General features: G+C 56.0%; 4 protein-coding genes and 1 long non-coding RNA gene across 6 annotated transcripts in view; 4 read left to right on the forward strand and 1 right to left on the reverse strand.

Moving 5' to 3' along the window:
• Window positions 1-115: 115 nt before the first annotated feature.
• DPH2 (diphthamide biosynthesis 2) lies at window positions 116-5,605 on the forward strand. Its single transcript, XM_005906902.3, has 6 exons — window positions 116-2,387; window positions 2,585-2,697; window positions 3,223-3,446; window positions 3,645-4,328; window positions 4,418-4,594; window positions 4,676-5,605. The coding sequence occupies exons 1-6, from the start codon at window positions 2,241-2,243 to the stop codon at window positions 4,798-4,800; spliced, it is 1,470 nt and encodes a 489-aa protein (XP_005906964.1). The 5' UTR covers window positions 116-2,240; the 3' UTR covers window positions 4,801-5,605.
• A 26-nt stretch (window positions 5,606-5,631) lies between these two features.
• LOC138987260 (uncharacterized) lies at window positions 5,632-7,510 on the reverse strand. The gene is made up of 3 exons (XR_011463752.1): window positions 7,167-7,510; window positions 6,003-6,131; window positions 5,632-5,838 (listed from the first exon to the last, which is right to left on the reverse strand). It is a non-coding gene; the product is annotated as an uncharacterized lncRNA (long non-coding RNA).
• A 76-nt stretch (window positions 7,511-7,586) lies between these two features.
• Window positions 7,587-10,929, forward strand: ATP6V0B (ATPase H+ transporting V0 subunit b). Its single transcript, XM_005906900.3, has 8 exons — window positions 7,587-7,758; window positions 8,540-8,588; window positions 8,821-8,904; window positions 9,033-9,110; window positions 9,318-9,387; window positions 9,500-9,551; window positions 9,759-9,949; window positions 10,630-10,929. The coding sequence occupies exons 1-8, from the start codon at window positions 7,692-7,694 to the stop codon at window positions 10,654-10,656; spliced, it is 618 nt and encodes a 205-aa protein (XP_005906962.1). The 5' UTR covers window positions 7,587-7,691; the 3' UTR covers window positions 10,657-10,929.
• Window positions 10,930-11,800: 871 nt separating this feature from the next.
• On the forward strand, window positions 11,801-22,240 carry B4GALT2 (beta-1,4-galactosyltransferase 2). Of its 2 annotated transcripts, none has more exons than XM_070368343.1 (7): window positions 11,801-12,201; window positions 13,709-14,064; window positions 14,267-14,502; window positions 17,747-17,937; window positions 18,079-18,201; window positions 18,313-18,417; window positions 21,189-22,240. In XM_070368343.1, exons 2-7 carry the CDS (start codon window positions 13,761-13,763, stop codon window positions 21,337-21,339), a joined length of 1,110 nt encoding a protein of 369 aa, XP_070224444.1. In that variant the 5' UTR covers window positions 11,801-12,201; window positions 13,709-13,760; the 3' UTR covers window positions 21,340-22,240. The 2 variants fall into 2 exon arrangements, with proteins under 2 accessions (XP_070224444.1, XP_070224445.1); XM_070368344.1 differs by having other exon boundaries at window positions 11,956-12,095.
• A 368-nt stretch (window positions 22,241-22,608) lies between these two features.
• The window catches only part of CCDC24 (coiled-coil domain containing 24), a 4,568-nt gene continuing 1,460 nt past the window's right edge, over window positions 22,609-25,716 (forward strand). The window contains exons 1-6 of the mRNA XM_070362467.1: window positions 22,609-23,006; window positions 23,219-23,394; window positions 23,534-23,650; window positions 24,325-24,399; window positions 24,991-25,045; window positions 25,539-25,608. Of these exons, the coding sequence (XP_070218568.1) occupies window positions 22,866-23,006; window positions 23,219-23,394; window positions 23,534-23,650; window positions 24,325-24,399; window positions 24,991-25,045; window positions 25,539-25,608 (634 nt within the window). The 5' untranslated portion in view covers window positions 22,609-22,865. The remainder of the gene's footprint in view (window positions 23,007-23,218; window positions 23,395-23,533; window positions 23,651-24,324; window positions 24,400-24,990; window positions 25,046-25,538; window positions 25,609-25,716) is intronic.

Here is a 25,716-nt window from a genome sequence, read left to right on the forward strand (position 1 = left end):
CTGCCACCACCACCTGACTGGGTGATCTCAGACAACCTGGGGGAAGAATGGGAGGAGGCTTGGACCCAGGCCTTGGTAGGGCATGATGGAGCCAACCTCTAGGTTTAGAGTGAAAGGGGCACTACTGCAGCCAAGCTGCCTAGACTGGAGCCATCCAAATATTGCCCTTGCCCTCGGGGTAGGTGGTGACTGCAGTAGTGTCAGCAACCTGCCCCCCAAATTAAGTTAGTCCCAGTGTTTATGCATGCATACACTTATTTAACCAACGGCGCTGAATACTAGACCACTAATTGTGTCATGCCTCGTTCTGTCTGAACAAAGGCTGATCTAGTCCATAGCAACCATACTACTCACTAAACTGGGAGAATGGAACCAGTGAGGAAGGCTGAGTGGAGGAAGTTCCATTTCTGAGGGCAGTGGGAGGTTTCCTAGGTAAAGGACTTGGGGCCTTCGGCTGGAGGTGAGGTGAGGCTGGGCTCATTTGGAAGGGAAGAAATAGAGAGCGGCTTGAATTCCAAGATGGGTTTCTTGTGTGGGGTTATGGAGGCACCCAAACTTACACTTGGTTCAGGAGAGGTATAGAAAGCAGGGCTGAGTATGTGGGGGAGGAGGCGTGGTGGCCCCCAGAGGAAGAGGAAGGCAAGCCCTAGTGTTGTCTGCAAACCCATAGCTCCCCACTTCTGTGGTACCTGACATGATGGGCTGGGCTTGGTCAGGACCAAGGACAGCTCCTGGCCTGCTGTTGTTCTGTTACCTTAACAGGGTTCTCTCCCTTTCTGTCTCAGCCATAGTTCCACCCCTGCTGCCTCTCAGGCACCCCAGCCTTCTCAGTAAAATTGCAAGAGGAGGACTGGGTTTTCCTCACTCCCAGGCTTGAGCCATGAGTCTCCCTGGAGGTGATAGGAGAACTGGTTACTCCCATGTTTGTCTCAGTCTTTCTCCTGTTTTCCCAATCTCTGTAAGTTCTGTGCCCTACATTCTTCATCCTCATTCAGTCTCTTCCCACACCAGCCAGCATCAGCCTCCCTTTCATGTCATTCCCTGAAGTTACCCTGTGCTCTTTCCCTTACCCCTCCTCCACCCCATTCACAGCTTTTGATTTTTTCATTTCTCCTGGGGTATGTGGAGATGTTTCACATTTTGTCCTTTTCTTCTGTAACATGACACCCAGGTGTCTTCTTCCTCCCGGTCATGACCAAATGTTTTATATATGTATATATATATAAAACCTGGAAGAATGTAGGGTGTAAAGAAGAGTTTCTGAAATCAGACCTGGGTTTGGTACTGATTGTGTCACTGACTTGCTGTGTCTTATTAGGCAGTTAGCCTCTTTGAACCACAGTTTCATCATTCTGTAGTATGGGACAACTCTTACTCCAAAGACTAAACTCAGAATGTGAGTCCCTGGTGAACAAAAAGTGCTCCATGTTTGCCTAATGGACAGACTGCTGTGAGGATAATAGTGGATGATTTCAGTGCATGTGCTATGCAGAGGACCGCTTTATGAAGTTTTATATCGAAATTAATTTGCCCCCGCAATCCTATTAAAAGTACTACTGTTATAACCTCCTTCTGAGGAAACAAGTCATAAAGACGTTGAATAACTTGAGTAAGTAGTTACGTGGCATAGCCCAATATTCAAACCCAGGCAGTTTGGTATTTCACTTAAAAATTACGCAATGCCACCTCCCAAGGTGATAGAGTGCACGGGAAGTCCTTAACAGCGTAGGCGGATAGGAACTGCTCAAACCAGCATAGTTACTTTCAGGCAATCGGTGTGTCTGAGGGGGCATAGAGGCTGAACTGGAAGACCAGCGCCAGGAGATGAGAGCCAGGAGAACTACAACACCCACAAGCCTCCGCTCTTCCTCTGAGGCACTTCCGATTGGCTTCAGGCTCAGAGGCTGACCGTTGGTTCTCGGGATGGCGTGGCGGGGATTGGCCATGCAGGTTTTCAGTTCAGTTCAGTTTTAGACGGGTATAATTGCCGTCAGTCCCGCCTCAAACACCCGGAAGTAGTCTCCGGGGGAGGCCCATGTGTAGTGGTAAAGCGGAGAAACAGGAGTTGTCGTGGGAGAGGAGCTGGCTAAAGGGCTTAGGGTAGATTGACTCCCCAGCGCCTCCCCGCCCACCATCCCCACCAATCGATTCTGACCCTTTGAGGGCTGTTTTTGAGCACGCGGGGCCTGAAGCTGACGGAGGGAGGTTCCCATTGCCTGCCGCCACCCAAACTGTGCCTTATGGAGTCTACCTTCAGCAGCCCTGCGGAGGCGGCGCTGCAGCGAGAGGCAGGCTCTGCCGGGCTGCGCACTCCTCTTGGAGACCTGGACCGAGTGTACGAGCTGGAGCGAGTCGTTGGATTTGTCCGCGACCTGGGGTGTCAGCGGGTGAGGGCACGTTGGGGAGCGGATGGGTCTGCCAGAGGATTGGGGTCTTGGGGTAGTTTTGTGAGGCTGGGAATGGGGGAGATGCTTCGCAGGGTGGAGAGGCTTGGAAGGTTAGGTAGGGACTCCCTTAAAGGTTTCCCTTGAAGACACCTTCTGTGCAGGAGAGGCTGTTCTGACTCCATGGTACATGCTTACAGGTGGCCTTGCAGTTCCCTGACCAGCTATTGGGAGATGCTGGGGCCGTGGCAGCACGACTGGAGGAGGCTACCGGGTCGAAGATGTTCATTCTGGGAGACACAGCCTATGGCAGGTGTGAACTTCAGCTTGAGTATCGAGGGTGAGGTAGGGATCCAGGGCTGATGGTGTTTCTCCTTTATGACAGTGTCTGCCCCTCAGTAGCTTTGTTTCTCCTTCATGATGATGATTCCTTTCCTGATACTCGCTCTTAGTGACACTGTCTTTTCGTTTTATTTTTAAGTGGAGGATGAGATGGTTAGATGGCATCACCGACTCAATGGACATGAGTTTGGGTAAACTCTGGGAGTTGGTGATGGACAGGGAGGCTTGGTGTGCTGTGGTTCTTGGGGTCACAAAGAGTAGGACACGACCGAGCAGCTGAACTGACTGAATTGCTTAACAGTGTTGTGTTCATTTCTGCCATACATCAACACGTATCAGCCGTAGCTTAACATACGTCCCCTTCCTCTTGAATGTCCCACTCAGCTCCCACCCCGTCTTTTCATAACATGGTTTTCTTCACTGACCACATTTTCCATTGATGACAGCAATACTTTTTTCAATGAGAAGCTCTCTCATGATGGTATCTCCCCTGCAGCTGCTGTGTGGATGTACTGGGTGCTGAGCAAGCTGGAGCTCAGGCCCTTGTACATTTTGGCCCTGCCTGCTTAAGCCCTCCTGCCCGCCCACTGCCCGTGGCCTTCGTCCTCGGTCAACGATCTGTAGCCTTGGAGCTCTGCGCTAAGGCCTTTGAGGCCCAGAACCCAGACCCCACAGCGCCTGTGGTGCTGCTCAGTGAGCCATCCTGTGCCCACGCCCTGGGTGAGGGTTTTGCTTGTGCATGCGGGTAGGGTGGGCTGACCAGTTTGTGCCTTAATTCCTCCCTTTCAGTACACTCCTGTGGAGTTCTCAACATGGGCTGGGCCCCACCCTCTCCTTTTGGGTCCCAATCAGTCTCCTGGGGATGAGGGGGATCCCTTTTTACCAGGCCCCAACCTTGACACCACCTTCTTCTTCCAGAGGCCTTGGCCACCCTTCTGCGCCCACGGTACCTGGACCTGCTTGTCTCCAGCCCAGCTCTTCCCCTGCCAGCAGGCTCCCTCAATCCAAATCCTGAGCCCCTGGAGCGTTTTGGGCGCCGCTTCCCTTTGGCTCCAGGGAGGTGTCTGGAAGAGTATGGTGCCTTCTATGTGGGGGGCTCTGAGGCCATCTCTGACCCTGATCTTGACCCAGACCTAAGCCGGCTGCTTTTGGGCTGGGCACCAGGGCGGCCCTTCTCCTCCTGCTGCCCGGATACAGGCCGGACTCAGGATGAAGGTGTCCGGGCTGGGCGGCTAAGAGCACGCAGACGCTATCTGATAGAGAGGGCCAGAGATGCCCGTGTGGTGGGGCTGCTGGCGGGCACACTGGGTGTGGCCCGACACCGGGAGGCCCTGGCACACTTGCGGAATTTGACACAGGCTGCTGGCAAGCGTAGCTATGTGTTGGCCCTTGGGCGACCCACGCCTGCCAAGCTTGCCAACTTCCCTGAGGTGGACGTCTTTGTGCTGTTGGCCTGTCCTCTGGGTACCCTTGCCCCCCAGCCTTCTGGCAGCTTCTTCAGGCCTGTATTAGCACCATGTGAGCTGGAGGCTGCCTGCAACCCTGCATGGCCACCTCCAGGCCTGGCTCCCCACCTCACACATTATGCGGACTTATTGCCTGGTGAGTGGTGGGGGCACTGCCTAAACTAGAAACACTTGGGGCATGAAGCTGGGGGGCCACTATGAATCTTTTTTTTCCCTCCCTTCCAGGCTCTCCCTTCCACGTGCCCCTCCCTCCACCTGACTCAGAGCTATGGGATGCCCCAGATGTGTCACTCATTACTGGGGACCTCCGACCCCCACCTGCCTGGAAGCCATCAGATGATCCTGGGTGCTCAGCCCTGACCCCGAAGCTCCAGCTGGAGCTGGCTGAGAGCAGCCCTGCAGGTGAGTGTGGCAGATCTCCACTCCCATCTGAACCCTTCCCCCCTGTTCAGCTCATTCAGCCTCAACCCCCTCCCTCTGCAGCCTCATTCCTTAGTTCCCGGAGCTGGAAAGGACTGCAACCCAGCCTGGGTCAGACGCCGGTGACGGGAGCTGTAAGCGGAAGACGAGGAATTGCCATCGCCTACGAGGATGAGGGAAATAGCTGATACCATGTGGGACCAGAGCCACAGGTGGACTTAAGACCTTTAGTGCTCCCTGCACCAACCTCACTATTCTGCCAGGATCCTTGAAGGAGCCTCTCACTGAGGCAGCCCCTCACTGAGGACAGGCTCCAGCTCTGTCTTGTCTTGTCCTGTCCTGGCATTGGCACAAGGCTTAGCCCATACTTGCTTGGTAAAGGTCTGTTGTTTGACGAGGGAACAGCTTTAGGTCTTCCCTGAAGCCTCTGGGCCATCTGTTCTCCTGGGAGCAACCCAAGACCTCTGGCCATTCCAAGTTCCTGCTGTGCAGTTGAGGGTCTGTCTTTTTCAAAGGCAGGTGCTAGATGTTTAGACCACAGTTTTCCAGCCTTGGCACTGTTGATGTTTTGGGCCAGATAAGTGTTTGTGATGGGCTGTCTTGTGTATTATAGGATGTTTAGCATCATCTCTGGTTTCTGCCCAATAGGTGCCAGTAGCATACCCCTCTCCAATTATGATAAACAGAAATGTCTCCATATGTTGACAAATGTCCCCTATGGGGGCAAAAGCATCCCCAGTTAAGAATCACTGGTCTACACTTAGCTACACAATACATGTGGTTGTCAAACATAAATTTGAATTAAGATTAAAAGCTCAGTTTCTCAGTCACACTAATCATATTTCAGTACTCAGATAGCCACATGAGAGGACGGCACAGCTCCAAGACATTTCTATCGCTGCAGAAAGTTCTGTTGGGCACTGCTGGTCTACACTGACTCCAATTTGTTTTTCAGGGAGGTCACAGAAACTTGAATAAACCAGATAATTTTTCTCCTTGTTTTCTTTTTATTCATCAAATACTGCAAGTCCTGCACAGGTCCTGTGGGTTGAGATCTGAATTATATTTGAGAGGAGTCCTGCCCTCACAGTGTAGCTGGGAAGAGAGGCAGCTAAAAAGGCAATTACCACAGGGTGAAGCAGTATTCTTTATGAGGAAGGAAGTCCCCAGAGGCAGCTGGAGCCCAGAAGAGGCTTCTTAGAGAGGGTGTTACCTCAGCTGGATCTCTTGAAGGAAAAAACAAATCAGAAGTAATGGAGTGAAAAGGACATTTGGACAAAGGGTACACCATGCTCAAACACACAGGCATAGACCATCATTGTGGGTACTTAAAGCAAAGTGGAGTTGCTAGATCCTAAGGGTTTAGAGGGGTGAAGTGAAAATGACTCACCTTAGTTAGTTCCCTTCATTTGCTGAAAATCTCGACATATTGGCATTGTCCCTCTGGTGGCTCAGATGGTAAAGAATCTGCCTTCAATTCAGGAAACCTGGGTTCGATCCCTGGGTCGGGAAGATTCCCCTGGAGAAGGTAATGGCTACTCATACCAGTATTCTTGGCTGGAGAATTCCATGGGGGGAGCCTTGCGGGCTACAGTCCAGGGGTCGCAAAGAATCAGAAACAGCTGACTGACTAACACTGTTAGGGTGTTGTGATTTCTGCCCTCAAGGATTGCACAGTCTACTGGTAGAGGCAGTTCTGTAAACTGATCGTGGTAATTGGGACAAGGTGAGCATCAGTCATGTATTCTATAATGTATTCTATAAATATGGATTGAACACCCGGGGTGTGCCAAGCACTGGAAATCAGCAGTTTAGGAATCCTTCCATGGTTGCTTACATTTTTGTGGTGGAGAAGACAATCAGAACAGTATGCAGAATGGTAATAAGGGCTATGGAGCAATATAACGCTGAGAAGGAGGGTAAGAGAAAGGGCTACAGTATTAAACAGGATGATCAGAGAAGACTTTGAGCAAAGACTGAAAGAAGTTTTGAGTGAACCATGTGAATAATTAGAAGAAGCTGAGGGAACAAGTGCAATGCATTGAGGGTACGATTGTGTTCAAGAAATAGCCAGGAGGCCAGTGCAGCCTTTGGAAAAGACCCTGAAGCTGGGAAAGATTGAGGGCAGAAGGAGAAGGGCAGGACAGAGGATGAGCTGGTTGGATGGCATCATCGACTCAGTGGATATGAGTTTGAGCAAATTCTGGGAGATAGTGAAGGACAAGGAAGCCTGGTGTGCTGTAGTCCATGGGGTTACAAAGAGTCACGACTTAGTGACTGAACAACAACAGGGCAGCCAGAGGAGGGAGTTAGCAAGAAACTTAGGCTACGCAATCAGGGTAAGAGGCCTGGTAGACCATTATAAGGACCATGGTTTTTATTGCGAGGGAAAGGGGAGCCACCGAGGTATTTAAAGAGAGTGACATGATCTTATTGAAGTTATATAAGAATCGCCAGGGTGGCGGGAGACCCTAGAGCGGGCGCACTCTCCTGCCTCTGGCTAGGGAAAGCTTCCTGGAAGAACGTATCTTAAGATCATTAGGTGTTGGCCGACCTTGGGGTGAGCACGAAGAAACGTGCTTCAGGCAGAGGAAACAGCATGAGCTCAGTGAGGGACGGGTCAGACACCCTCGCGAGCTGGGTGGGACGGTCAGGGAGGAGGCCCGCGGGATCAGCACTGGCTTGGAGACTAAGCTAGGGCGGCGGTGAGCAGGCTCGGGTGGAAAGCAGGGCTGGTGGGCCGGAGCTGGGCGGAGTGTCCGGGAGTACAGCAGGCGGGTGCGGCCCGACCCTAGACGGACCGGCCAGGCAACGATCGAGGTATTCGGCAAGAAAGTTTCGGGCCGCGAGACTACGATCACCACAATCCTCTGCGCCTGCAATTCCGGCGTCGCCAATTTCCTAGACCGCCGGCGACCGAGCGCCGGGCCCGATGTGAGGTCACGTGACGCCCGCGGGTCACGTGGATCAGTCAGGTGACACCGCGGGGCGGGCCGACGGTCTACGGGGAGGACGGGGACGCAGGGACGCGGTTTGAGCTCAGGCTCCCCTCGACCCGCGTCCCGCCGTCTTTGCCGCCATGACGGGGCTAGTGCTGCTCTACTCCGGGGTCTTCGTGGCCTTCTGGGCCTGCCTGCTCGTCGTGGGTGAGGCCGCGCCCTGGAGGGCGGGGACGGCTTCGGGCCGAGCTGACCCGGCTGGAGCCCAGCGGGGAGGTTGGAGTGTTGGGAGTATTAGGTCCTGACGCGGGTTCTAATACCTCAGGCTCCTGGATTTGCCTCGCGTCTGTCTGGGCCCCTAACCCGGACAGAGGAGGCTTGTATCTGCAGCTGCTTGAGGAGGGGCGGGGGGGCGGCGCGGGGTGGGGGGCGGCGCGGGCGGGGCTCTGTGGGAACCGCGAGCGATCGCAGCCCTGGTACCCTTCTGTCACTGGGCTCCGTTCCCCGGCTTCCTGCGCTCTCCCTGTCTTGCTCCTGACGGACCTGCCGGGGTCGCGAGCCGGCTGCTCCAGTTCCTTTTTTCCCGGTCGTTTTGCCCTCCCCCCGCACCCACAGCGTGTTGAGTAAACAGCCGCTCGGACTGGGCTGGCTGCATCTGGTGGGGCCTGGCCCGAGCTGTTGCTCCCTCCCCTCCTCCAGGGTATTCAGGCCTCCTGGTTGCTCCCCTTGACGGGTCTCCGTCTGGGATATGGTGTCACAGAGGGAGATAGGTTCTTGAGAGAATGGCAGAAAATGGAGGCCTGAGCAGAGGAATCTGTATAGGCAGCTGTGCTTTCATTTTGGGGAGAGCCAAAGGACTCTGTCTTGACTTAGGTGTATGCAGACCTTTGGGAAGCTGGCCCATCTGCTGGGCAGCAACTTCTTGCCTAAGTTGTGGAACTTCTGTCTAGAGAGCAGGCCCCTAACCCCGTTTTTCTCATTGCTGTAGGAATCTGCTACACCATTTTTGACTTGGGCTTCCGCTTCGATGTGGCATGGTAAGGGAGAGGTTTCCCCTAGGAGCTTCTTTGACACCTGCCCTCTCTGATCTGAACTCCTTCCCTCCCCACCTGCTCCTGCCCCCCAGCTGTCTGGGGTGTGGACCATTGGGAAATACGAAGTGTTTTGTTTCAGCATCCAGGACTGGAGGGGTTGGAGTAGGGTCGGGGTGGATTTTGTGCCCACTTCTCCATAAGGACTGAATTGTCTTTCTCCCTGTCTGCGCACCAGGTTCCTGACGGAGACTTCCCCCTTCATGTGGTCAAACCTGGGCATTGGCCTAGCTATCTCCTTGTCTGTGGTTGGGGCAGCATGGTGAGTGTTGGGGTCATGGGACAGGGAAGGGGGCTGAATCATAGCAGGGGGTGTCTTTGGGTTCTTAGTCATCTTGGGGGCAATGACAAGTTTGGGCTCTGCTCATTGGTTTCTTATTTGTCCATCAGGGGCATTTATATCACTGGCTCTTCCATCATTGGAGGAGGGGTGAAGGCCCCCAGGATCAAGACCAAGAACCTGGTCAGGTAAGTGTAGGACCCTTGTAAGGTTGTCAGAACCAAGTGGGAGCTGCCTGTGTATTTGACCTACGTTACATGCTGCTCCTCACCGGCCTCCTGATGGGGTGGGATGTCAGTGGAGGAAGGTGGTTGGAGACTCTCCAGGGAGGAAGGTTGGCTTCTTTCTCATCTCTTTCTCCTCTTCGCCCCCTAATCCCCCATTACTACTACCAGTATCATCTTCTGTGAAGCTGTGGCCATCTACGGCATCATCATGGCAATTGTCATTAGCAACATGGCTGAGGTATGGAAGACTAGGTGGGATGGGTCTCAATTCCAGTGTGTTTTATATTGCTTGGTGGGGGAGGGGGAGTGGAGTAGGGAATGGTTTCTGATTATTTCTCTGCCTCCCTCAGCCCTTCAGTGCTACTGACCCCAAGGCTATTGGCCATCGAAATTACCATGCAGGTAGGTGGGTGTGTGAAGGCAGAAAATTGGGGCTTCACAGATGATTCCCCCTCCAGTGCACACCCCAGCTTAGACTCTTCATTGTGATATTCTTTGGCCTGCTTTGCAGAGTTGGGGTGCTGGCTGGTCCCATTAGTCCATGTTGGACCCTTGCCTTCATTTTCCTGTGTCTGGTTCAATATCAGTGCTCGCTTTCCATCCCTCCAGGTTACTCCATGTTTGGGGCTGGCCTCACAGTGGGCCTGTCTAACCTCTTCTGTGGAGTCTGCGTGGGCATCGTGGGCAGTGGAGCCGCCTTGGCTGATGCACAGAACCCCAGCCTCTTTGTAAAGATTCTCATCGTGGAGATCTTTGGCAGTGCCATCGGCCTTTTTGGGGTCATCGTTGCAATCCTTCAGGTGCTGAATCCCCCTGGGGAGCCTCTGTCCTTGTCCCCAGTGCAGTCTCACCCTTCTTCTGGAGGAGCCACAGTGCTCCCTTCTACATCTGTAACCATAAAACCCCTGAACAGCTTTCGCTGCCTCCTTCTCATCTTCTGGTTTTCCCCTTTTGAAGCTTTCCATTTATTTCTGTCTTTAACATGGTATCACTGATAACATCTTTTTTTGTTACATTGTTTCTGTGTATGAAAGATTTGCTCTCTTTTCCGATTCTGTTATTTTTTCTGTTCCTCTGTGTCTTTGCAGTCTAGACCAGGTTGGGATCCTGTCTGTTGTGGTCTGTCTTGGTGTGTTTGACTGTATTGTCAGTTGGACAGCATGTCTGAGATGTGTGTATCTTGTTTGTCTGACAGTGTGTGAGTGTGGCTAAGGATCAGCCTGAGGATCTTGAGCGTGACTGTGGGCATCTGACTGAGTTGACTCTCAAGAGACTGGCATGTCCACATGCCACTTCTCTGCATCGAGTCTCGTAGTTGTGTCTGTCCCCATTCACTGTGTTTGTCACAGCATGTCCATCGTGGTCCAGTCATCCGTGGTTGTGGTCTGGCCATCCTGCCATGGGTCTCATCTTCTGTCACATGTCATTGTCTAATCAATTTTTTTGTCCCTGCCTGATTTCTGCTTTTCTTCTCTTGCAGACCTCCAGAGTGAAGATGGGTGATTAGATGGTCTGTGTGGGTGGGGCCGTGCCCCACTCTTATTTATTTGTGGTTTTCCCCGGGACGGCTGGAGCTGTACCCCTTAGACTTTCAGGGGGCTTGGTGTTCAGGGCCCTCCCTACACTCACTTCGTGCTGCCTGCCGACTTGGAGGCTCTGCCTGGCTGGATTCTCAGTGTGGGGAGGGGGCTGCAGATGGCTGTGCGGCTTCGCACCTGTGTCCCTCCCCCACCTCGTCTTCCCAGTGTTTGTGAAATAAACGTGGTATCGGTCTGGGTCAGTGCTGCTTCTTTTGCATTCCTTTGCCACCACCTTTCACAGAAGGGTAAAGAGACCTGTAGGCCTCGACTTCATGCCAGCCTCTCTAGCATTCCAGTTCATACACGCTGTCTCTGTTCTGGACAGCACTGGCTCCTGGGTGGGAAGGGAGTGGTGCTGGGCTGAGGCCTCTGTAGCTCTAACCCTCTTTATTGAAGGAGCGAGTCTGGGGATGTGGGCCCCTTGCTTGATTGTGGGAGGAGGTGACCAACCCCATTCCCTCAGGGCTCTGGTCAGCTCAGCCCCAGTTGACTGCATTTATTACCTGGTTCTCCCCTCGGGCATCCAACCATCTCTTCCTCTGGGGCCTTGGAACCCTTTCATTCATCTGTGTTCATCCCTGCAGCATCCCATGCCAGTAACTAGTTTGACCTCATGTTCCCAGGGCTGTGCCCAGCTCCTCCCCCGCCTGTCCAACCTCTTACCCAACCTCCTGTTCCCCTAGAAGCCCCTGCCACACACACCGATTCACACCTTTAAGCGTCCTGCCCAACTAGCAGCCATCTCCACCGGTGGACCTTTTGATTCTGCTCCCATCGATGAGCCAACAAATTCCTGACCTCCCTGCCGAACTTCCAGGTGCCCTTGATTGGCTGAGTTCGCGCTCCAACCAGACCCCATTCTTCCAAAACGGGTTTGACCCATCCACACCTCCGGTTCGGAGCCCTTGGATGAGTCTGATCAATTTCTCCTGCCCCTCCCTGGTCCTCGGTACCCTCGCTCCGCGGCCGCGCTCGGCGGCCAGCAGGGGCGGGCGTCGGAGGCGCGCGGCGGGTACGGGCGCGCTGGAGGCGGGGGCCGCGGGGACGCGCGCGCGGGCGCGCTGGCCGGGCCTGCCCCTCCGAGGCGCCGTAGCGCGGGAGGGAGGCGGCGGCGCTGTAGTCCGTCGGTCGGCGGGTCCGTGGGTCTGCCCGGCCGCCCGGCCCCGCCCTGCCCCCCGGGGCGGCTCGGCTCCATGGCCCGCGGCGGCGGCGGCGGCGGGAGGCGGCCTGGGGGCCGCGGGGGCCGCTGACCGGGAGGAGGAAGGCGGCGGGGCCGGGCCATGGGGAACGGAGCCGACCGCAGCCGCCGGAGCCCGGAATCCAGCCGGAGCCGGAGCGGCGCCCCCTGCTGAGCCCCGAGCGCTGGGTGAGAGGGGGGCGCTCGCGGCCCCCAGCTCGGGGCCCCGAGATTCCAGACCCGGCCCCACGAGGGGCGCCCCGAGCGCGGCCCCGAGATCCCCGCCCAGGACCCGGTGAGAGGCGCTGGCGGCCAGACCCCGGCCTGCCGTCACCCCACCCTACCCCCATCCCTCGGCTCCCCCAGTCCCCCTCGGGCTCCTCTGCCCGCCCCCAGCCAGCCTCCCTTATTGTCCTCGCTCCACCCCGGCCTCGTGGCGTGGGGAGGCGCTCCACTTACGTCGCCCCTTTGCCTCGACCCCCAACCCACATCCTCTTCTCCAAGCCCCCTCTCCCCCAGGCTCCACACCCACCTGGTCTTCGCTGCTTCCCTGTCCAGGGGTGCCACGTGTTCAGGCCACTCAGCCTTCCAGCCCCGCCCAAACACCTCGCAGCCTGACCGGCAGCCTGACCCAAAACCCCTGACCCGGAGGGAGTGGTGGGAGTGTTTGCACGTGGGTCGGGGTGTTGTGAGCTGCCAGAGAGCCTGTCTGTGTGACTGTGTAAGCCCGGGAGCGCGGCTTTGTTTGTGAGTGGGTGACTCGGGGCATTATTGTTACCGTCACCCAGGCGTGTCTGTGACTCTTAATGTAGTTCTCTGTGTATCTGAGTGCAGCTACAGTGTATCTGACTGTAGCTGGGACCCAGGGTGTTTGTGTGTGATAGATACTGTGTATCTGAGGGAGACTCAGCCTGCTCTCTGAAGGCCTGCCAGAAGTGCCCCCAGAAGTGTTACTGCTGTGGGACCCCCAGTTAGAGCCATGGCCCAGGCAAAACCCTCTCCTGACATGCTGTCTCCAGGGGCCAAGCATTTCAGTTTCTGGGAATCAGAACCAATCCTTGAGGTCTTATGGGAGGGATGTCCTGGGCCCCATCCTGTCTTTTCACCTCTTGCTCCAGAGGGAAGTGATCCCATAAACATCTTGTTCAAATTTGGGCCACCTGCATGCTGAGGTCCACTTCCCAGCCTTCTCCCAGATGGCCTGGCCTACTCCCCACTGGGACCTGACCAAAGAAATCACTGCCCACCCCCATGTTCCAGAAGGACTAAATGAAGTCTTAAGTACCAAGTGCTCTGGCATGGTAAATACTCAGTAAATGCTCTTCTTTCCTCAGACCAGGACTCCTGGGTTGAGGATGCTACCCTGTGGGCGTTTGTTCTCTGGGGCACAGAGAACCCGTGTGGGTCTGTACATAAGTGTGTTTCTGTGTTCAGATATGAGCTGGTGTGATCAGAGGTCATGTGCCCATGATCCATGGTTGGGGGGGAGGGTGTGAAGTTGGGTAAGAAGGACACTGACCCAAGTGTGAGGGTAGGTGAGGCTCTCCATGTGTCTATGTGTCAGTGAGGATGAGGAAGGAAAGCACGTGTGGGTTAGTACTCAAGTGTGTGAAGATGCATGAGTAGTGAGTTGCCAGGGACCGTGTGTGTGTATTTACAGGTAGAATTTAAGTCAAGGGGTGTGAGCAGGTAAGTGTGAGCATGCACATCTAAGAATGTGAGCAGTGCACAGAAGGTGGGTGGGTGGCCTTGCCCCTCTGGCCCTGACCTGCTGGATGTGTCTCTCTCCCACCCCTGCTCAGGCCGGCAGCCGGATGCCCGGGCCCATTGGGCGGGCCGGCGGCCGCCTGCGGGATGAGCAGACTGCTGGGGGGGACGCTGGAGCGCGTGTGCAAGGCCGTGCTCCTTCTCTGCCTGCTGCACTTCCTCGTGGCCGTCATCCTCTACTTTGACGTCTACGCCCAGCACTTGGCCTTCTTCAGCCGCTTCAGTGCACGAGGCCCCTCCCGTGCCCTCCACCCAGCTGCCAGCAGCAGCACCAACTGCTCTCGGCCAAACGCCACTGCCCCCAGCTCCGGGCTCCCCGAGGCTCCCAGCGCCCGGCCCGGCCCCACGGCTCCTGTCCTGCCACCCTGTCCTGACTCGCCGCCTGGCCTTGGTGAGCCTGCGGGGTGGGGCTTGCCTCTAGAGGTGGGCCAAGGTCTGGGGGAGTGGAGTCTTGACCCCCGGGGGCGCCACAGGTGTTGTGTGTTGGTAGAGGGCTATTCCTGGGATTCCCTGGCCCACCCCAGGTAGAGGGAGGGGGCTGGCGTCCTTGGGTTCCGATGAAGACCTAATTCCTGCCCCTGTCCTGCCTGCAGTGGGCCGACTGCTGATTGAGTTCACCTCACCCATGCCCCTGGAGCGGGTGCAGAGGGAGAACCCAGGTGTCCTCCTCGGTGGCCGCTATACGCCTCCCGACTGCACCCCAGCCCAGACGGTGGCAGTCATCATCCCCTTCCGACACCGGGAACACCACCTACGCTACTGGCTCCACTACCTGCATCCCATCCTCAGGCGACAGCGACTACGCTATGGCATCTACGTCATCAACCAGGTGCGCAGCCGCAGCCTCCAGGCTGGTCACCGGCCACCAGGGAACCCCCGAGCACCTGTGGGGAGGGGCCCACGTGCCTGTTGGTGCGTCTGTGCGGTTGGGGGCATTCCTGAATGCCTGGATAGCTGTGTGGACATGCGATGTACGTGTGGGGGTCCGTGCATGTCACTGCGTGCACATGTGGGTTTGCATGTGCCTTCAGGGGATTGCATACGTGTTAGTGGTGGTGGACACATGGCCAGGTGTGCGTAGCCTCTGTTGTGGGTGAGTGCCATTGTTTACCTTTGGTAGGCCCCACCCCATGGTGGTGGTAGCTTAGGGTACACTGGCTATGAGATATTGAGGGTCCTGAGCAGAGAGAGAGTTAGACCTGAAAGAGAGATCAAGACTGCCTTAGGGCCAAGTGCTGAGCACAGCTGAGATCCAGGAATTCAGCTCAGGCTCCAAGCCCGCTGCCATGGGCCTGGCTGGGGCTGGCTTCTGGGGCCTGGAGAAGGTCTGATACAGGCCCTCCTCCCCACAGAGAATCCCCAGACTTGAACTTGGATCCCTTTAGACTCCAGGACAGTGGTGTGTCACTGGAGTAGGAGCAGGGAGCTGTGAAGCGACCAAGCGGCCCAGTTTAGCCCCAGGGTGGGAAAGTGACCATTGAGATGGGTCTTGAGGGATAAATAGGCATCAGCCAGTGCAGGGACTGGGGAAGGCAAGCATTCTAGGCAAGGGACAGAGGAGGCCCCAGGCCCCAGTGAGAGAACTGGTCTCCTGTGTTTGGGAACTGTCAGCTGAGGTGAGAGATGCCACATGCAGGGTGGGTAGCAGAGGTGAGGTTGGGAGGACTAGTGGAGGCCACAGCCACAAGGGTCCCAGGAGGCATCTCAAGCAGCTGGATTGCAGCGTGAAAGTGATGGGGCACCGTTTTGTCTTTTTTTGGCTATGCTGGGTCTTCACTGGGGGCAACGCAGGCTTTCCAGTTATGGTGTGGGCTCTAGAGTGTGTGGGCTCGGTAGCTGCAGTGCACAGGCTTAGTTGGGATCCCCATGGCATGTGGGATCTTAGTTCCCCAACCAGGGATCAAACCCTGTCCCTTACACTAGAAGGCAGATTCTTAACCCCTGGACTACCAGGGGCGTTCCCATAGTGAGGTTTTAGGGAGAGGGTAATGTGTATGTGTGCTTCTTAGAAAGATTGCTCTGACTACATGTGGACAATGGGGTGGAAGGGGAGTGGGAGGTAGGGCGCCTGGTTGGGAAGAGGCTACTGTGTTCAGGGTGGAGGTGGTGAATGTGCCTGTGAGTTGGGCAGGAGTCGTGCAGATGAGAGGAGAGATGTGATACAAGTAGCTGAGAGGAAAGGGAGGTGCCAGGACACCTTGAGGCTCTCTGTCTTGACTGCTGGCCCCATGTATGGTTGCGCCTGTGAGATGGGATCACAGGATCTGGGCCGGGTCTGGGGGAGAATGTGTCTTTTTTGCATGTGATGAGTTTGAGTGCCTGGGGGAAGTATAAGAGGAACGGTCAGCAGGCATTTGGACAAATGAACTGACCTAGGAGTGAAGTCTGAGGTGGAGAGGGATCTGGGAGCCACCAGTATATAGATGGTCCCTAAAACCAGCCATGTTCAGCCTGCCTGGGGTGGGGCCTGGGACCTGAGAGGAGAAAGCCAGCATGTAAGGAATGGGTGGAGAAAGACCACAGAGGCTGCAAGGGTTGGCCAGAAAGGTTCGAGGAGACCCAAGAGAACTTGGTGTCCCAGCACCCAGGAATAAGCGTCAAGAAGGCAGCGTGGCAGCTGCGTGAGCGCTGCTGGGGGAGTAAGGAAGGATGTAGACCGAGAAGCGTCCAGTGGATTTAGCAACAAGGTGGGCCCAGCGAGAGCCATTTCAGGGGCATGGTGGGGGCGGAAGCAGATTGCAGTGGGTTGCAGAAGGAATCAGATCTGACAAAATGCAAATAGCCAATTGGAGACAACTCTTTATTAAAAAAAAAAAAATTCTGCTGAGAAGGGAACGCAAAAGGTAGGGTGGGGTCTAAAGGAAGGGCTTTCTTTGGGTGAGAGAGAAATGGGCAGGTTTATGAGCCCTGTGGGAGAAACCTAGGGCTCCGGGGTGGTGAGAGAGGTTAGGAAGGAGTGCAGATGGAGAAAATGGACTATTGCTCCAAGGGCTGGTGGGAAAGAAGGTTCAGGGCAAGGAGGAAAGAGAGCAGGTGGGGCCGGGCCGTTCAGGGTCCAAGGGAGCAGCTGTTGCTCTCTTGGGCCCAGGTTGGCTGGTAGGGGGCTACTACTCCTCTCCTTCCAAGAGAGCCTACTTGAAGACCAGGAGCCTCTCTGGCTCCAGCCTGGAGATCATGGGTTGGCGCAGGGACTTCAGGGGCCAGCCAGCTCCTTCCATGAAACCCTCCTTCCTCTGGCCAGAATTCAGAGTTTGGGGCTGCATGGCCAGGAGGCCAACCTCAAGGAGACCTGATCCCACAGCCCCATTTCTTGGGGGACTCCAGGCTCACTATGCCTCTCATTTTATTGGGGAGACAAGTGAATTGAGCCTGGTCCCAGAGGCTGCCCAGGGAGTTGGACGTGAATCTACAAGAGCCAGAGGGGACAGGTGGCTCATCTTAGATGCTGGCCATTTGGGGACGTTCTTTGTTCATTTCACTCCATGACATGCTCAGTAGGGAAGCAGTGTGCTCAGGGCCACTCATCTTTAAGATCCTCACTGGCACAGAGAAGATGCCTGGCACCAAGGACAGGGCCAAGGGGCACGATTGAAGGAATGAATGAAATGACAGCCCTAAATTGCAACCGTTTGAATGGACCTGGCATAAGTGAAGCACAGGGGAGGGAATGAGTAATTATACTGGGGCGGGGAGGTTTGCTAACAGAGGCCTTTCCAGACATGAATTTGAAAAGTGGAGAAGGAGAGCATTCCAGACAGGGGCAACTGCTAACACTGAGGCCTGGAGGCAGGAAAGTCTGGCATGTTCTGGGGTTGTGGAGAAATATAGTATAGCTGGGCTTGAGGGGTCTGAGGTCATTGGCCAGAGAGGAGATGGAACCAAATTCTAAAAGGCTTTGCAAAGCTAGGTCTAAGATAAAGAGCTGGATTTGATCCCGAGAGTCTGGAGGCCCCGGTGGAGGATGAGTTGACGGGTAGTGCTAGGTCTGCAGGGACTACTCTGGACAGTGGTCAAGTGGCAGATGTTTCCAAGTCTCAGGCCCAGAGCTGACCTGTCTCCTCCACCAACCCCAGCACGGTGAGGACACCTTCAACCGGGCCAAGCTGCTCAACGTGGGTTTCCTAGAGGCACTCAAGGAGGACTCCACCTACAACTGCTTCATCTTCAGTGACGTGGACCTGGTCCCCATGGATGACCGCAACCTGTACCGCTGTGGTGACCAGCCCCGCCACTTTGCCATTGCCATGGACAAATTTGGCTTCCGGTGAGGGCTCCCTTCTCTGCTGGACCCAGGCCTCCCTGTCCCGCCCCGGCTGTCACTCCCAGCCCCTTCCCCTGCTTGTTGCCAGACCTCTATCTGGAATCCCCTCAGGTTCCTCATTGATGCATGTCTTCCGTGCCCCAGGCTGCCCTATGCTGGCTACTTCGGAGGTGTGTCGGGCCTGAATAAATCCCAGTTCCTGAGAATCAATGGCTTCCCCAACGAGTACTGGGGTTGGGGTGGTGAGGATGACGACATCTTCAACCGGTGAGCGGGGGTGGGGTGGGGAGTCGATGGGGTGTGGATGGTGGGCACAGACTGGGCGGGGCTCTTCGCCCATCCTGGTGCCCACTCCAGCCCGGCTGTCCTTGACCCCAGGATCTCCCTGGCTGGGATGAAGATCTCGCGTCCAGACATCCGCATAGGCCGCTACCGAATGATCAAGCATGACCGGGACAAGCATAACGAGCCCAACCCTCAAAGGTGACCCCCCAGCGCCCTCAACCCCAGCCGTCCTGGCCCCTTACCCATAGAGGTGACGTCCCAGTGCTGCTGATCCCCAGAGGTGATCCCAAGGCCCTGATCCTTGACTCCTGATGACTCCCAGCACCCCCACCCTTGGCCCTTAGTCCCCAGCTCTACTCTCACCCTTGGCCTGATTCTGCAAGTGACTGAAATTTAAAGGTGGGGCTCAAATTGTCACTGAGTAACTTGCATTTCTCTTGGGCCCTCACAGACCTCACTCCAGCCTGAACAGATAGGACAAGAGATAGCAGGCCCAGGGCACAGCTCCAGGGCCTAGGGACCCAACAGAGATTGCCCCGAGCAGTGTGGGGTGGCGGGAGTGGAAAGACACTGCTGAGCCCTCTGAGATTGAATAGGTGGCTGGTCTCTGAGGAGGAAGCCACATGGGTGTCTTAATGGTGGCTGGGAGAAATGCCTGAGGGTATGTGAGATGGGTGGTGGAGAGCAGGAGGCGTGTTAGGGGATCCAGAGCACTCAGACCTAATCCCTGCTGGGCAGCTTGTGTGAAATTCAGTCTAGGGAGGGAGACCAGCAGATACAGCACAAGGTGATTTGGACAAGGTGCTGTCCTGGCAGAAGAGGGAGTGATGGTGGGAGGCTTCCTGGAGGCTGTTGTTCAGTTGCCAAGTTGTGTGTCCGACTCTTCATGACCCCATAGACTGCAGCATGCCAGGCTCCCCCGTCCTTCACCGTCTCCTGGAGTTTGCCCAAATTCATTCCATTGAATCGGTGATGCCATCCAACCATCTCATCCTCTGTCACCCTCTTCTACTTCTGCCTTCAGTCTTTCCCATCATCAGGGTCTTTTCTAATGAGTCAGCTGTTCACATCAGGTGGCCAAAGTACTGGAGCGTGGAGTATTCCTGGAGGAGGTGATGGTAAACTGGAGTTTGAAAAGAGTTATTCATTCTACAAATATTTGTCACACACCTACCTTGGGTACAGTACTGTATTCACCAGGCTGATGGAGGAGGCTAGTCTGGATAAAAGGAATCAGATGTGTAGGAGTCTGGAATGTGTACATCCATTGTATACGCTGAGAGCCTGAAACTCTTCATTATTACATTCTCAAGGCTAGGAGTGACAGGAGGGGGTCACTGCTGATCCCAGGTTGGGAGTTTCAGTTTTGTCCCAGGGGTGCTGGGGAGTCATAGAAGGGCTTTCATGTGGGGAAGGGATGAGACCACATTTGGCTTTGGAAGGATCACCCTTTGAGTTTGAAGAAGGTGAAGGACTGGCAGGGCTGCTGAGTGGAGCAGGAGGAAAGTAGACCAGGCTCAAAGGAATCAGTGGAGCCCAGGGGGTATGCTGCATGTGAAACTGGCATGCACCCACCAGACCAGTATGAAGTTTTTCTCTGAAGCCAGGGTGTCAGAGTGGGGAGGGAGGTGGCCGTAATGATGTAGGGTTGATATCTGGCAAAAGCATGAAGTACTGGGCATCCAGGGAGCTGATGAAAAAGCAGTTAAGTTAATAACTATGGTGAGTAGGGAAGGGACGACAGGCTGGGAGAAGAAGGGCTTTGGGGTATCTGAGGAGGGGCACTCAGTGTTAGGCTGGCTCCAGAGAGGGATCTGAAGTGAGCCAAGAAGGATGGAGAGGATCAAAACAGTTGGGATGAGGGTGGCAGTGGGGCTTTAGAAGCACAGGCCAGAGTCCATGTCTCGGTGCCATCCTTGGTTAGTGATATCTGCATGGCCGAGATAGCAAGTTATTTCTGGCTTAAGGAACTCTGTGGATGCTGGTTTCATCTAGCTGGTTGCTTTTGCCTCAGATCTAGGAGTTCTCCTGGATTCTTCTTGCTCTCACCCTACATATCTGGACCATCAGCAGGTCTTATCAGTGCCGCCCCTGCAAGGTACCTGAGCCGGTCCACTTTTCCCTTTACTTCTGCACTAGTGCAGGCTCTTTGTAGCTCATGTTCCCTGGCCCTCCCTTTCCCAGACTGGGCTAAAAATCCCTCAGTGTTTTTTAACTCACAGAATAAAAAGCTGTTTCCTCTGACTTACAGAGGCTTGCCCATACATGCTCTAACCTCCCAGCTAATCTTACTCTGGGTTTTCTCCTTGGCCCATTAAGCTCTAGCCACTCTGCTGTGCAAATTCTCATTTTCAGTTTAGGGTCAGCCTGTGCTTTTACCTCTGCTGTCAGCTTGATGGCCCACACCCACCCCTTCCACGGCAGTCATCCTGTCTGCCGTTTCCCTCTGCTGTCTCCCTCAGTATTCTGGTGTCTTCCTTGTCTATTACTTGTCTGCCCTAGTGGTAAAGACTTGCCATGAGAGGAAGGACTTTGCAGTTCTGTTCATGGCTGTGACCTTGGTGCTTAGAGAGGGCCTGGCACACGGGGACTGCTCAATAAATAGATGGTGAAGGCATGATTAAAGGATGAGGAACAGAGAAGGTGGCACAGAGGTGATGGGTGTGGGGAGTAAAGATGATGCATACGATACAGGACACGTTGTATTTGAGGTGTCTGTGGGGTACCCTGTGTCTGGGTCTGCAGTGAGAGAAAAATTGGTGAGTGTGTCATGATTCTGGACTGAAGGGGGTGAGATCTCTGTTTTGAGGGTTGTTGCAAGAGCCAAAGGGCCCCAGGCAAGTGGAGGGGGTAGCGAGGAGAACTGAGTTACCCCAGGAAGATGCCAGGAGGGCATGAGCCTTGGGCACAGTGATCCCTACTGGGTTTGGTGGTGAGCCCTGATCTAGACCCACTTCTATCCTGTCTAGGTTTACCAAGATTCAAAACACGAAGCTGACCATGAAGCGGGACGGCATCGGGTCAGTGCGGTACCAGGTCTTAGAGGTGTCTCGGCAACCACTCTTCACCAATATCACGGTGGACATTGGGCGGCCCCCTTCGTGGCCTCCTCGGGGATGACACCAGTGGACAAAGGCTCCCAGTGCCAAGGATTGCCTGTCAGAGGACTGACCTACAGCCTGGCTGGCAGCTGCTCTAGGGTGGATCCCCCAGGACTGAGACTGTGGGCTCTGTTTTCTGAGGGTCTTCAGTAGGCACCCCCCAGCTGCACTTGGAAGTTTCAGAACCTACTTTGGGGGAGCTTCCATCCTGGGCAGGCCCCTCAAGGGTGGCCGTCTCTGGGGTCAACCCTTCCTGCTCCTCCCTCCCCAGTTCAGCCCCCCTCACTGTCAGGGTTGGGTCAGCCCCTGCACTGCCTCGCCGAGTGGCCTGGGCCAGGTCACTCCACCTCTCTGTGCCTCAGTTTCCCCCCCTTGAGTCCCCTAGGGCCTAGAAGAGTGGGAGGTATGACTAGGGGGCAATGTCGCTTCCAGGGGGAATTCTCAGACCTGAGGATCCCCCACACTCCCAGGGGAGGGGAAACCTTTTTCACTCAACATTGTAGGGGGCAAACTCTGGGGTACCCCCTGCTGAGGAGCAGCCCCAGGAGGGGACCAGAGGGGGTGCTGTGTCACGGCCTGGGATCTTGGGGTTGGGCTTTGCATGGGGGCGGATGGGGCTTGGATCAGTTGGGTTCCAACCCCACCCCGCCTCTCAGAGAGAAGGCAGTAGCCCCAGGACCGGCTCGTGTTTGTACATTGCACAGAAACTTGTGTGGGTGCTTTAGTAAAAAACGTGAATGGATAAGCCCTTTGTCTGTTTGGGGATGGGGATCTGGATCCCTAATCTCGGATCCTGGTGTGTTTGGGGAAGGGCGCCTGGCCCAATCTGTCTGGTCCGGACTGTCCTAGTTCCCCAAATCCCTAGAAGCGCAGGGGTTCACTAGACTTACGCGGGCTGGAAGGACAAATTTTACCCTGCTGCTGCCTCCTGGCCGGAAAAGGCAAGGAAGTAATAAACCCACCGGGCTCAAATTTCTCGGTTCTTTCACCTGCCCTGGCGTCTAAAGGTGCCCGGGGATGAAAGGTGCTTGGGGTCAGATTGATGTGCATGGTTGAGACTTGGAAACCACCTACCACGGCTGTGGGTTGGGCTTTGTTAGCCAGCACCGCCTGGAATGGGCGGGCCCGGGACTCTCTGGGGGCGGGGCTTGGGGCTAGCTGGCCCCGTTTCCCGGGTGACGGCCATGCGGAAGAGGCGGAGCTAGGGCCCCAGTCCCGCCGCCTGGCACCCGGGGCCGCGACCTGAAACCGTGGCCTCCGAGAGTCGATCAGTAGTAGGGCAGAAGAGCGCCAGAGGCCAGCGGCTCTGGACCGAGCAACTCTAGTCGTGGGGACGGGAGGCAGAATAGAATGGGGCTTGGGAGAGGCCGGTCCGAGTGACAGGCTGGGGGCGTGGCCTGTGAGACCCGGAAGCGGGCGAGGCGTGAGTGGGCGTGCCCGGCCCTGGGCGACTAGCGGTATCCCAGTAACCCAGCGCTCGGACGGGGGGTCCCGCAGGTCCAAGCGTGCGGCCCCGAGTCTGGGGGGCGGCGGCGCGGGCGGGCCATGCCTGGGGACTCCCCGTCGCTGTGGGAACTGGTGGAAGAGCACGTTCCGCTCCCGGAGCGGCCCGAAGTGAAGAGAATTCTAGGGGAGACGACGGTGGATCTGAGCCTGGAGCTTCGGGCAGAGGTGGGGCGTAAGAAGGTGGGCCCCACGGCAGATCTGTCCCACGACTTGGATGATTTGCTCACCTTCTATGGGTCCCTAACCCTGCCCAGTAACTCTTGAGCTCTTGTCGGATCTCATTGTCCGCCTAACCCTCTCCAATTTAACTGCCCTGCGCCTCATTCCCCCAGCTCCCCTGCCTCCCTTCACTTCCCTCCGCAGTCACCGAGGTGTCCCAGCTCTCCTTGCAGGTGGTGATGTTACGATCATTGCTCCAAGAGGCTCGATCTAGCCAAGCCCCTGGATCACGCCCCACCTCTGACCTCTCCTCCCTTCTGGCACCACCGCCCCTCGTAAGAGATCTTGTGCGCCAGGAACTGCGGCAGCTGCTCCAAGGTCTCCGCCGGAAGGCCATCTGTGAGGGCAGGTTGGAGCTCCAGACCTGGGGCTGGGGCCTGTGTCCAGAACTCAGATGGGCTAGCCTGGCAACTGACAAGTGGCCAGGGTTACCTTTCCTGTGGTTCCCTGGAAGGAGCCCCTGAATTGCCTTTATGCATCTTCTGCAGGGACCAAACCCAGGCTTGGGTCCAGTATAGCCCCAGGGTCCTGCGCTTTGCCTTGGAGGAGCCCAGGCGTGATTTGCCGGAACAGGAGATGTTCCAGATGAGAGCTGGTGACCCCAGGTATAGTAATAGGAGAGGCGGGATCTGTCCTTGCTGAGCAACGGACCCCGGCCAGCTGGTAGGTCCCACCTGCGGGCATGGAGGAGCTCCTGGTCTGGGACTGACACTTCTACAGCCACCTGTGGTAGGAGTCAGCCCATGAGGGCTGCAGAGGCTCAGGAGACACGTGCCAACCCTGGGAGCTTGGTTCGATCTGGGTTTTAGAATATGAGGAACAGACTTCCAGACAGATACAAAGAGAAGCACTTTGCAGGAATAGGGTGCACTACACGCAGATATGAGTGGAAGGAAAGACTTCATCCAGTGGCCAGTTGTGCCTCAGGCTGGGACAACCAGGCTGTGAGGACTGGGGACTGAATGAGATAAATGAGCAGCAGCATGTTCATCAGTGAATGGTAGCAACTTACTTCTCACACATCCTTATGAAGGGGATGATGTCCCCTTCATAAGGGGACATCATGCTCAGAAAGGATGATCGACTTTCCCAGGCTCATACACAGTAAAGGGTGGCAGAACCCATGCGCAATCCCAGGCTCCAGATCTCCTCCTTTTAGTACCATCTTGTATTGCCTTTGTGAAAAAGCACAAAATTGTCTAGGAGAAATGGCATTTGTGTCCTGAAGTCCCGGGGTGAAGCAGCATGGGAGAGTGAGGTTGACTTCATCTGCCAGCAGCTGTCACCGGGACCTCAGTGTCATCAAGGACCAGCTGAACATGTCCCACATTGATCAGGTTGCTGGACACCTGCGGTGAGGCCCCCAAGTGTGTGCAGTGGGGGTGGAGACAGGGAGGGTGGGACTGTGGATGGACCCTGATGTACTGGGACTACTGGGAGGAGAGGGGAGGGAACACACCTGGCTGGGAGACCCAGGAGAGTGGGGCTGAGAGGTGGAAAGGGCAGGGTGCTGATTAGGTTGCTGCCAGGAAATCAGTCAAGTACAGATGCCTACATGGGCCTTGGCCTGAGGACTCTTATCCTGGGAGGTGGGAGAAGATGACACATAGCAGAGTTTTTAAAGCAGGGGCAGGGCTGTGATGCGGGAAAGAATGGAGGCAGGAGGACCCGCAAGTCTAGTCCTATCGTGTAGAAGAGAGAATGCTGCTCCTCAGGGTGGGCCCTGGGAGGCGGGCAAGGAGAGGACACACCCTGCCCAGGAAGAGGCTAGCGGGGCTGCAAGGCTGTGCTGGAACAGCATGAGGGCAGCAGAGGGAGAGGTGGGCTGTGATAGGAGGGCCCAGAGGAGGCTCCTGGGGAGGCCGGGGGTGGGGACCGCTTGGAGGGCTCTGCTGAGATACGGGTCTGCCACACTGCTTCCGGTGCTGCACTGTCCATGTCCCAGGGCCCTCCTGGAGGAAGAGTGCCGCGCGCTGGAGAGGGAGATTCCCATCCTGCAGGTGAGCTGCAGTCCTGGGCCGCCCTGCCCCCAGCCCTTCTGCTGAGCGTAGACACCCCTGTCTCTCACCCAGGGCATGAGATCCACACACATGGGTCTGTGTGTGTCTGTGCCTGCAGAGGTTGTGTGAACACTGGGTCCGTTTTTCCCGTGTGCACACTTCTTATGTGTGTGATCCCTAAGTACGTGAACCCATATTCCAGTTGAGTCCCTAAGTCCGAGGTCAGCACTTTTAGATCAACTGCTGGGTCTGCCCAGGTCTTTTGCCTCCTTCTCTTCCCCAAGTCTGGATTCAGGCCTGCCACCCCCTTGCCAAGCTCAGCTTTTCAGGGAGAGGCTGGTGTTCCTCTCAGGAGTGCCCCCATGTGGTTGGGATGAAGAGACTGCACGGGCTGGTTCCTGCGCCCCACCATGGGGATCCTGGCCTGGGCACCCTGCCCAGACCTGCCCTGCCCCTGTCGTAAGGCCAGGCACTAAGCCAGCTCTCCCTGCAGCACTGCCTGGAAGAAGAATATATAGGGGCCGCTCGGCCCTCTAAGCCAAGCCTAGAGCCCACCCTCGCAGGTGAGGACCCTAGCAGGCCCCAGAGCACCCAGCACTCTGTGCCACTCCCACCCCCCATCTCCCCCATGCCCCCCCGCCCCCCGCTCTTGTAACACACCCTGGAAGACC

Source organism: Bos mutus, chromosome 3 (genome assembly GCF_027580195.1).
Source record: "Bos mutus isolate GX-2022 chromosome 3, NWIPB_WYAK_1.1, whole genome shotgun sequence".
Classification (NCBI taxonomy): Eukaryota; Metazoa; Chordata; class Mammalia; order Artiodactyla; family Bovidae; genus Bos; species Bos mutus.

Excerpts from the sequence above, each read along its gene's own strand:
- ATP6V0B (XM_005906900.3), top strand. The coding sequence starts at position 7,692 with ATGACGGGGCTAGTGCTGCTCTACTCCGGGGTCTTCGTGGCCTTCTGG. Across the intron at positions 8,589-8,820 it reads TTCCGCTTCGATGTGGCATG|GTTCCTGACGGAGACTTCCC; the intron begins GTAAGGGAGAGG and ends TCTGCGCACCAG. Across the intron at positions 9,111-9,317 it reads AAGACCAAGAACCTGGTCAG|TATCATCTTCTGTGAAGCTG; the intron begins GTAAGTGTAGGA and ends TACTACTACCAG.
- B4GALT2 (XM_070368343.1), top strand. The coding sequence starts at position 13,761 with ATGAGCAGACTGCTGGGGGGGACGCTGGAGCGCGTGTGCAAGGCCGTG. Across the intron at positions 17,938-18,078 it reads ATGGACAAATTTGGCTTCCG|GCTGCCCTATGCTGGCTACT; the intron begins GTGAGGGCTCCC and ends TCCGTGCCCCAG. Across the intron at positions 18,418-21,188 it reads AACGAGCCCAACCCTCAAAG|GTTTACCAAGATTCAAAACA; the intron begins GTGACCCCCCAG and ends TATCCTGTCTAG.
- DPH2 (XM_005906902.3), top strand. The coding sequence starts at position 2,241 with ATGGAGTCTACCTTCAGCAGCCCTGCGGAGGCGGCGCTGCAGCGAGAG. Across the intron at positions 2,388-2,584 it reads GCGACCTGGGGTGTCAGCGG|GTGGCCTTGCAGTTCCCTGA; the intron begins GTGAGGGCACGT and ends ACATGCTTACAG. Across the intron at positions 2,698-3,222 it reads GGAGACACAGCCTATGGCAG|CTGCTGTGTGGATGTACTGG; the intron begins GTGTGAACTTCA and ends TCTCCCCTGCAG.